General features: G+C 38.5%; 1 protein-coding gene and 1 long non-coding RNA gene across 3 annotated transcripts; one reads left to right on the top strand and one right to left on the bottom strand.

Annotated features, from left to right (window-relative positions):
• Positions 1-419: 419 nt before the first annotated feature.
• LOC133713347 (uncharacterized) lies at positions 420-1,528 on the bottom strand. 2 transcript variants are annotated; one of them, XR_009847940.1, is made up of 2 exons: positions 1,413-1,528; positions 420-1,268 (listed from the first exon to the last, which is right to left on the bottom strand). It is a non-coding gene; the product is annotated as an uncharacterized LOC133713347 (long non-coding RNA). The 2 variants fall into 2 exon arrangements; XR_009847941.1 differs by having other exon boundaries at positions 1,386-1,481.
• A 242-nt stretch (positions 1,529-1,770) lies between these two features.
• LOC133715972 (carboxylesterase 15-like) lies at positions 1,771-3,214 on the top strand. Its single transcript, XM_062142694.1, has one exon. The coding sequence runs from the start codon at positions 1,952-1,954 to the stop codon at positions 2,954-2,956; it is 1,005 nt and encodes a 334-aa protein (XP_061998678.1). The 5' UTR covers positions 1,771-1,951; the 3' UTR covers positions 2,957-3,214.
• Positions 3,215-10,576: the final 7,362 nt, after the last annotated feature.

Raw genomic sequence — 10,576 nt, 5'->3', positions numbered from 1 at the left:
GAGCTAAGCCTTTTCTTTCATAAATAATCCTCTCTCTCTCTCTCTCTCTCTCATTGCATGTGTTTGAAGAACAAGTTTTACATAAGTAAAGCTATGAAGCGCAAAATCTCTAACTATATTTAGTTAGAGAGGAGAGAAAAAATAATAAATAGCTAAACACTCTCACGTTCAACTTTTTTAGTTTAACTCATAAATAGCTAATATTGCTAGAGCAAGAAAAGGTTAAAAATTTACTAATTATATTCAACTTTTAGAAACTTTTGTTAAAGATTTTTTTTTTTTTTTAAATGAGGGTCGGTGCAACTATCCTCAAGTTTTGATTAATATTTAATAAACCATAGAATACCGAGCGGGGGGCCCCATAAAGCATGAACTTCATTTTACAATAAGTAATTTATTCTAACATGCAATAGTTAGCAAAGAGTGCTTGACTGACAACTCTATTTGTTTTGATAAAACAGTGACATAACGAAAAGATAACTCTACTAATGATAAGCATCATAACAAATAACGCAACTTTCCTACTATGTTGCCGCACAAAATCTAATCCTGCAACACTCTGTTTTATGTTGCCACTTAGAGGTTGCTTCCATTTTAAAACAGATAGACGTCTCACTAGGCTAGATGAGGCACATTGAGTATGTAGACTAGGATGAAGCCCACTATCGCCTACCATACTTTGATGGGACTTATTTCAAACAATAAAAAAACTAACACAAATGAAAAAGAAAGCATAAAAAATAACAGCACAAGCCCACTTGGGACCCAAATGCAATGTATGTTGGCCCAATAAGCCCAGATAATGAGGGGTCTATGCCCTCCCTCAGCCCAAGGTCGCACCTGCTGCACCACCTCCGACTAGTCGGGCCCTGACCACCATCGGACCATCAACAAAAGAAAACATCGATCCATCATCACACCCCTAAACTCGTATTGCCGGATTCTAGATCGAACAGCCAATATGTTGCTCAATCTGAAACAATCGTCGATCTCCTTCCACCCACCACCAACTCGAGGTGCCTCAGCTGCTCGCCCAAGCCCACCGCCGTGGATCCGCCCATCTATCCAGCTTAGATCTTCCCGTGATGCAGCCTCCCTTTTCAACTACGGGAGAAGAGAAACACAAACCCCCGACCCTAGCCTCTGTGCATCAGACAAGCAGAAGAAAACAAGATCGCGTCTGACTGCACTCATCGTGAGGCAGTGAGGCCAAAAGCTAGTACCAACGCTGAGGTGCAGCCGGACGAGAAGGCAGCCTGACAAAGGGACTGTCAACAAAAACCCTAATTTAGAGAAAGAGGCAGTTTCTGAATACACACTAATTAAAGAAAATAATTTTTATTATTAGAGATGCTCTATGAAATAAAAATATATTTAAATTAGACCTATATCGAAACTGAGAGAACTCGTACGTGAAGAAAATTAAAAGGGAAATTAGACTTCTTGGCAATTCCCCTTTAATTTAGATGAAAAGAAATATCATATATCGTACGTAGCTCTGGTATGATGCTGAAAGTCTGGCATGATCTGGAACAAATTAAATATGCTCGACTTCGTAGAGTATTGACAAGAAGTTATATTACATGGTGCGCATCATCAACTCATCAAGTAGTAATATAAAACGTATATTTACATTATTTTATAGAACAACACAATCACATGAATGTAATATATATTTTAAGTGTACAATTATTTATACATATATGATATCATATGGATATCAAGTCAACTTGCTGGAGTCATCCAGTTGGTACGTAGACTTTATTTTGTTTGCTTTTGATGATTGCTTCCTGAGTCCAGAACGAGATAGTGATGGTGCTTGCCAGCTTCTACTAATTAGTTCTTAATGCATATATTGATTCGACCCAAGTCTATATATGCTTATCCTCTTTTAGTTCAGGGACACCAAGGCTGACAGAAAAGATCGACTGAGTCGACAGTGTTATCAACCATGGTCCATGAGAAGAAGCTGGTCTTGAAAGTATCCGATTGGCTTAGAGTCTATGACGACGGCTCTGTCGACCGGACATGGAGAGGACCTCCTCAGATCAGTTACTTATTGGAGCCTGTTCCACCTCACCAGGAATTCATTAACGGAGTTGCCACCAAAGACGTGGTTATTGACAACACGTCCGGCCATCGTGTCCGAATATATCTACCGGAGAGAAAGCCAGATGATAACAACGAGACTAAGCTACCCATAATCCTTCATTTCCATGGAGGGGGCTTTTGCTTTTGCGAAGCGGATTGGTACATGTACTACCATATCTACACCAAAATTGCACGTGCGGCCAACGCCATTGTTGTCTCCCCCTATCTAAGACAAGCACCCGAGCACCGCCTCCCAGCTCAGATGGACGACGGCTTTTCTGCTCTCCTCTGGCTCCGATCTCTGGCTCAAGCTGATTCTCATGAACCGTGGCTAAATGACCATACCGATTTGAACCGCATTTTCCTCATAGGGGATAGTTCAGGAGGAAACATAGTCCATGAAGTGGCTGCTCGAGCAGGGAATGTGGATTTGGGTAAGTTCAAGTTATCCGGTGGGATTCTTATCCAACCTGGCTTTGTCCGGGAAACGAGGAGCAAGTCGGAGTTGGAACAGCCACAGTCTTCGTTTTTTAGTGTAGATATGGCGGACAAGTTATTCAGCTTGTCACTTCCGGTGGGATCAACCAAGGACCATCCGATTACGTGTCCGATGGGTTCATTGGCCCCGCCTTTGGATGGTCTGAAGCTGCCTCCGATGCTTGTTTTCGTTGGGGAGATCGACGTCTTTAAGGACACTCAGGTGGAATACTATGAGGCCATGAAGAAGGCTAACCAGGATGTGCAGCTTTTGAGTTTCCCCGGAATGGGTCATGCTTTTTATCTTTCGGCGGAAATGAAGCCAGGCACGTCTGTCCAAACTGCGAGTCTAGTTTCTGAGATCACAGAATTTGTGAAGAAGCATTGAAATGGTAATAATTATGATGTTTGTTATTGATCTTTCTGTTCTACTCTGTTTTAATTAGCAGCAGAGCAAGCAAGCCTAATTAAGCTAGTAGCAGTAAGAGGCTTCTTGCCCTATATATGTATTTGGAACCCATTACTCTTTATGTGGTGTTCAAGTGTAACTTTTGCTTGTGGAATATATGGTCTTTGTGTTCAGACCAGAGGGAAAAAAAGATGGAATGAAATGCTCCGGTCCCGAAATTGGACCAAAGTATTATTACTGGTTGAATTAGATTTGAAAAACCAAATAATACAAGTACTCAATCTACTAAAAAAAAAAAAAAAAGATAACAAGATCACCAACTAAATCAAGAGAAGTACTCTAAATAGTGCTTACAACATTTCTAAAACAAAAAGACAAAGAAGAATTCTACTCTCCACTGTTCGCTCCAAACTCTTTTGATCAGAAATCTAAAGTGACCTGCAAACACAATTAAATGAGGAATGAGCCAAAAGCACGCTCAGTGAGTAACTCAAGTATATAAGTTAAGTATAAAAGTTAGTCACATGATACCATTCTCAAATATCACAGGCATTATAATAATCAAGAAATCAAAGCTACTAATTAAACACTTTCCAGGTACACTTTCACCAAAAGTTGTCTCACAACAAGTCACAGAGCTATCAATGGTTCAAAAACCAGCATACACCCACTTCAAACACAACCAACATAAGATCATAAATCTTTACCGAAAAGTAATAAGTTGCCAACATAATTCATAGGCCAAATTAGGATTCCACTGCTACCCACTCACAAAAGTAATATTGGGCTGCAAAACACACCCTAGCTATGTCCAAGTGGCCATTACATACTCTATTATAATATTGGGCTGCTCCGCACACCCGTTAGCTATGTCTTGGCTATCTTAGCCCGAGCTACCCACTACTAGAAAAACCCCCCATCACACACGGATGAAAATCCGTGTGAAATCATAGCATTCCATACGGAAATCCGTGTGAAAACCTCAGTACACACCGGTACAAAGACGGATTAATAATCCGTACGTATTGCTGGCGTTGCTAATACTACTTTCACACGGATTTGCTAATATGTGTGAATGCATTTGGTGGGTCCCACTTTAATTACAACTCCAGCAATTATGTCCGATCACCAAAAACATCTGTGTGAATCTAATATATTTATTAAATTTAATTAAATTATTCACATATTTACATAATTATTTTTTGGTCCATCAAATTATTGCCCTTTTATTTATTTATTTATTTTTTTTTTTTGTCAGATGAACGCCAATGCCTCCAGTCCTCCACCATAAGCACAGATTCACCCCTCAAGCACCCACTACAGCCACCACGAAGGAAGCGGCCTTTTAATTCTCAATACCACCAAATTAAGACCACCAACGTCCTTCAAATGATTCGTGAAGGAATCGTAAAAGACCTAGAAACCAAAACCGTAGTTAAATCCATAAGCAACTGAGATTGAATTTGAGAAACAATGAAGCAACAGAAACTGAGTTAAATCCATAAATCACACTACCATTTCACACAGCAATTCAAATCTCAACACGACGAAACAATGAAGCAACAACAACAACCAGCCATAACCGTTACCTTAGCGACTCGCTTGGTACCCCAGCAGGCCATCAATGCAATTCCGAACACCATCCCCTTCAGAGACCCCAAAATCAGCCCGATTTCTGCAGATTCCGATGACAACCTCCCTGAAACCAACCAAACACCACAAAATTCACCAAATCAAACCAAAATTCCAACCAAATCCGCCACAATCAAACATATATCAGCTTTGTTGCCGGCGATAGATCTGAGAGAAAGACAGAGAGATTAGATTATAAAAGATAAATTTGAAAGAGAAATTCGGGGAGAGAGAGGAGCGAGATTTGGTACCGTGGTGTTCCGAGAGAGAGAGGAGCGAGATTTGGTACCGTGGTGTTCCGAGAGAGAGAGGAGGGAGATTTGCAGCTCTGGGCTTCTCGGCGACTTGGGGATTTTTTGGAGCTGCAGAAGCTAAAGTGAAGGTACTGAGGCGGCTTGGGGAGGCTTGGGTTTTATATGGGGGAAGGGTACTGATGCCCTAGATAACAAAATGGGCCTTCAATTGTTGTAAATTTGAAATTCCTACCCCGATTTTTCACATTTTTTGGGCCACAAGTTTTTAACTATTTTCATTACAATTGTGACAAAATGATAAAATATAAAAATATATTTTAAAAAATTGTCGCAATTTTCACTACAATTGTGACAAAATGATAAAATAAAATATAAAATATTTAAATAAATTTTGTAATTCTTTAGTATGGAGTTTTGATCTCCACTCCGAGTCTCCGAGTCCAAAATATATAGCATTAGATGCATCTAGCGAGACGAAGTAATTTATAGCTATGTCGTGATTCAAGTGTCTAGGGAGAATGTAGTATACAAAGAATTCATGGAAAGAAAGTAATGAATTGGGATATTAGAATTTCCAAAGAGTTATCAAAAAGCCTTCACACGGATATCTATGTGAAACAAAATATTTTCAGAATTAATGTGTTGTGTATAAACATGTTTATTAATTTTAAATAGTTAAGTTGTTTTTATTTTATTTTGAAATAAGATTCACACGGATTTTTTTCTGTACCAACTCTAATTCATACAGAAATCTGTGTGAATGTCTAACACAAATAAAATAATTTTTAAAACATTAATAAGACTTCACACGGATATCTGTGTGTGACCACAATTCATACGGATATCTGTGTGAATTTCACACGGATTTCCGTGTGAATTTTTGCGGTCCCACTTTTAGTTTTCATTTCACACGGAAAACTGTGTGAATATAGTTTTACACACAAATATCTGTGTGTTTGCAGTGTTTTACACACAGAATCTTCTCCGTGTGAATATCTGTGTGAACCAAATCTGTGTGTGATGGGGGGTTTTTCTAGTAGTGACCTAAGCTCAATGATTATGTCACTAATTATGGTCACGTCAAAAGTAATGTGCACATTGCTAACACCACCACTCTCTTGTTGGCTAGAGGATTATACACACACACACACACACACACACAATGATTCTCGGTTACGGACGTCCGTAACTTTCAAAATCTGCTGATTTGCAACGTTAGCCGTTGGATGTGGTTAAATGAAGCTCTACGGCCATGATTTAAGCAGCAAAAAAAATGGCTAATTGATACGACCCGGATTTAATATAAAACCCACCTGCAAAGGTTTGAGTTGAATCTCGATGGTTCTCAAGTTGTCTTCTTTAGAACAAAGAATAGCACAACTTCGTCCGTTTCTTCAGTTCTTCAAGCCCACCTCAACTCCCCAACTCCCGACCTGAATTCAGTTACTTCAAGGTTGCTGCGTACTGAAGAGCTTCACTCCTTCAATCCTTCAAGACCACCCCGAGTCCAAATCCAGGCGACCAGCCGACCACGATCGTCGAGCAAGGCAGCAATGTGCTGCATTCCTTTCTCTTCTTCTCTCAGAGTCTCAGAGATCGAAGGCTCCTTCTTTTCTACTGCTCTTCTTCTTTGGGGCAATCGATTGAATGTAGTGTAAGATTCAATTTTGTTGTATTTATTCAATTCAATTTGGGGAAATTTTTAGGGTTAAGAATTGATGTTGATTTCAATTTCGTGGGTGTTGATTTAGGCTTTGCTGACTTGCTCTGGAACACTGGAAGTCTTGAACGTGCTCTCTTGCTTACAATTTATTGTGGGTTTCTTCTCTTTCTTCCAATTCGATGTGAAGAACTGACTCAACTGAGGACTAAGCCGCTGGGGAACAATGGTTTCGAATTTATTGGTATGGTTTTAGCTTAATTTTCTTATTGGTATGGCTTTTAGTTTGATTTGTTATCAAGTTTTGCAATTGATGATAGTTGGAAATTGTGTGATGCAATAATTCAACACTCTGACATGTTAATTTAACGTGCTCCATTTCTAGATGTTGTGGGTAATGTTCTCTTGCCATCGAAGTTGACAAGTTGTTAACTTGGCATCAGTTCAAGCAATGACTCTTCATCCATGTATAAAATTGAGAAACTCTTCATATTTCTCTCTCTTTGTGTACCTATTAGATTGTTGTTGGGATTCTGCCAATAGGATGGATTCAATATGGTTTGAGAAGATAGGATAATCATAGGATTTAGGAGAATAGAGACTAGACTGGTACCTTTGGACAACAATCTAATACTTTCAGTTCTTTTCTGATCGCATTAGACTGCTGTTCAGATTCTGCTAACTGTTTAGGAAGAAATATAAAGTACTCACTCCCAATTTGGCCAAGTTGGGTGTTTGTCAAGGCTGCAAATACTTATGGGATTTAGAAGTTTATCAGTAGCTTGAGTTTTGGGATTCAATAGTTCAACATAAAACATCACCTTCCATATATCTTCCTTTATGTATGTTTCTGTGCCTGAGCTAAGTCAGCTTTGTCTTATATTAATTGAAGGTACAAATGCTAATACTTGTTACATCTATGCAGATTATAGCATAGTGAACGATGACCAAGCATCACCCTGATTTGATCATGTGCCGGAAGCAACTAGGGATTGTCATTGGGCCGCTCTGCCAGAAGTGTGATGGGTCGTTGTGTTATCTGTGGAGGAGTTGGGATTTCTGATGCTTACTATTGCTCATTCGTAGTTTTTGTGGAAAAAACTATTATGTATGAACAATTATGTATGTTAGATAAATCAGAACAATTGTGGAAAGAACAATTATGTATTATGTATGTTAGCAATTCAAATCCACGATCTTCACCTGCTTTTCCTCTTGCACAGTTTCTAGCAATTAGTGATAAGGTGGTCATCTTGGTACACAAGCTACCTTCTAATCAATACATCACACATCACCTGCCAATTGCTCACATGCTACACTCTGCATTTACAACCCCAATAGAACACTAGCTCAAACAAGTTCTCATACAAACATACGAAGAAAAATTGCTCTTTTGGAGCATTCTAAGAAAAATTGCTCTTTTTTCCCCTCTTTTGGAGCATTCTAAGTGATGCAATTGCTCATTTCTTTCATTATCAAGAATATAAAAAAGATGAACTCAGAATTCTTACTAATGCCAAATCCTCAATGAAACAGTAAAAGGGAGCAACAATCAGATGCAGATAAGTCAATCAGCATCCATCAACCCATATTTCATTTCTTTCATTATCAAGAATATATAAGGATAACAGCGATTACTCCATCTGTTTCAGAATCCAAGTCGATGATCTTACCTCAATATCCAAAACTATTGAATTGTTCACAAAATGGCAGACAACGATAGCTAGTTAATATAACATAGCAAAGAACAAACTTTTTCTGCTCAATCTGATCACTGCTTTATACTTTGCTGCTATGCTGCAAAACCAAGGACAAACTTTTTCTGCTCAACTCTTTCCTTCTTTATACTCTGCTGCTATGCTGCAAAAAACAAGTCTTTGAGATAAAGTCTCTTCAAAAGCAGGGGAACTTAATTGTCATCATCTTCATCGAAGGAACTGGGGTCCTCATCTTCATCAGTTGATATTGGCTCGTGATCATCTTCATCCTTGTCCACATAATTGTCAAGAACAGAACTACATGAAAATAACATCTAATTAACTACATCCCCATATAAAAAATGAAATTATACAAAGAATAAACAAAGTTCTTCACAACGTTACCTATCGTTAGGCATATTAAGAAGAACATGAAATTGACCCTAAATTCATTGCCTGAAACATAGTCCCCGACCTATAATTTTTCATTGCAAAACAATGAAACCACATAAAATTAAACTACATGAACTTTACAATTTTATAATCAAGGCAGTGAATGAATGGCAAACCAATTAAACTAGATTGATAATTACACATAGAATCCCAAACCAAAGTCAGCAGAGAAACCAGTTTTAGCTTTTATCGATTCAAGGCCCCATCATCCTGACCAAATCCAAAGTCAACAGAGAAAGAAGACAGAACAAGCTTTTGTAAAATCTATACCTGAATTATGAGTGCCTTTGTCCTTAAAACCAAAGGGTGCAGCAACAGTTTTCTCTCTCTCTCTCTTCAGAAACATTACAGGGAATCAAAATATTTTAGAGGTAGAGGGAGTGAAAGAGCGGGAGATCAAAGAGATCAATTGTCAAAAGAGCGGGAGTTCGTCGAGCTTAGTTCCAGGTTGGTCTTATATAAGACCCGGGTCGGATCCATTTTAATCTCCAACCCGTATGACCCATGCCTTCTTCTTTTAATCATGGCCGTAGAGCTTCATTTAACCACATCCAACGGCTAACGTTGCAAATCTGCAGATTTTGAAAGTTACGGACGTCCGTAACCGAGAATCATTGCATATATATATATATATATAAACTGAAACATTTTAATTAAATTAATAATAAAATAAGAAAAGACAAAGGTAGTAGTAGATAAGTGATACTAAAACACAAACAAAATTTAACGATAAAAATAAAACCCCACTATTTTGGGTTCGGGGTATCACATAGAAAACGATTGTTGGCCTCACACATCACTTACCAAATCATGTCATGAAATTCTTTAAAAAAAGACAATCTTAACATTCTAAAATCTAATGGATCTAAATTATTTTAGTTTTCTTCTAAAAAAAAAAAAAATTTATTTTGGTTTTTTTTTTCTTTAAATGATCTTATAACTGACATTGCAAAGACTTATGGGCTTATAATGGTTAACTATTTTAGGATCTAACCACTGCAAGTGGCTTAGTGGTTCTTGCCTAGTTGGGTGTGCTCCCCAACCTAGGTTCGAACCCCGAAGCTGTCAAAGTGGCGAGGCACTGTGCTGCAATGCACAGTTGGAGCATTTCACATGCGCCGAAGGGGTTTATCTTGGGCCTAGGAAGCCTTTGGGTTCCCCTTGACAAAGTCAAAAAAAAACTATTTTAGGATCTTGTTTTAGGAAATCAGAAATTGAGAGAAAATCGCTGTGTATTCTCATTGATAATAGGAGCCTCTTTATATAAAGGATTACAATGCATAGAATCTCAATCATACAAGGAAAGTAATCGTACATTGAATAGGAATCTAGATCCTTCTAATGTAACCCTATTACCACTAGATTAAGTAACCTACAGTTTGGGCCAAACACAAAATAGGGTTTTACTTGAACACTCCCCCTTGTGTTGCCCAAACACGGTGCTTCTCTCATTGCCTCGTTAAAAACCTTGCCGAGTAACAAAAACCCAGTGAGACAAAAATAACCTCGGTCGAAGGGGAAAAAGAACACAACACACCCTTCACGTTTCGAGACCATACATGCAGACACCTCCCCCTGATGTCTGCATCTCCCCCTGATGACTATGGTCATTGGAGTTCGGATAACTTCCGCAAACGATGCTACTAACATGTTTCTCGAAAGTGGAATTTAGGCAATGACTTAGTGAGCAAGTCTACCATACTGTCCTCAGATTGAACCTAGTTCACTTTGATCTTTAAGGAGAGTCTGTTGTTGCTGATTATCCTTGGTGTTGTCGCTTTTGATGTAGCCTTGCTTCATTTGTGTAGGCTCATCTGTGGTAGACTTCAAACCACAATTTTTCGAACATGCGTAATTATGTATCCAATCCATACACATTCACGAACCACTTTGTGAAGAGCAA

This window comes from Rosa rugosa, chromosome 6 (genome assembly GCF_958449725.1).
Source record: "Rosa rugosa chromosome 6, drRosRugo1.1, whole genome shotgun sequence".
In the NCBI taxonomy this organism is placed as follows: domain Eukaryota; kingdom Viridiplantae; phylum Streptophyta; class Magnoliopsida; order Rosales; family Rosaceae; genus Rosa; species Rosa rugosa.
The sequence above is the reverse complement of the archived record's forward strand: the minus strand, read 5'-3'. Positions and strand labels throughout refer to the sequence as shown.

Excerpts from the sequence above, each read along its gene's own strand:
- LOC133715972 (XM_062142694.1), top strand. The coding sequence starts at position 1,952 with ATGGTCCATGAGAAGAAGCTGGTCTTGAAAGTATCCGATTGGCTTAGA.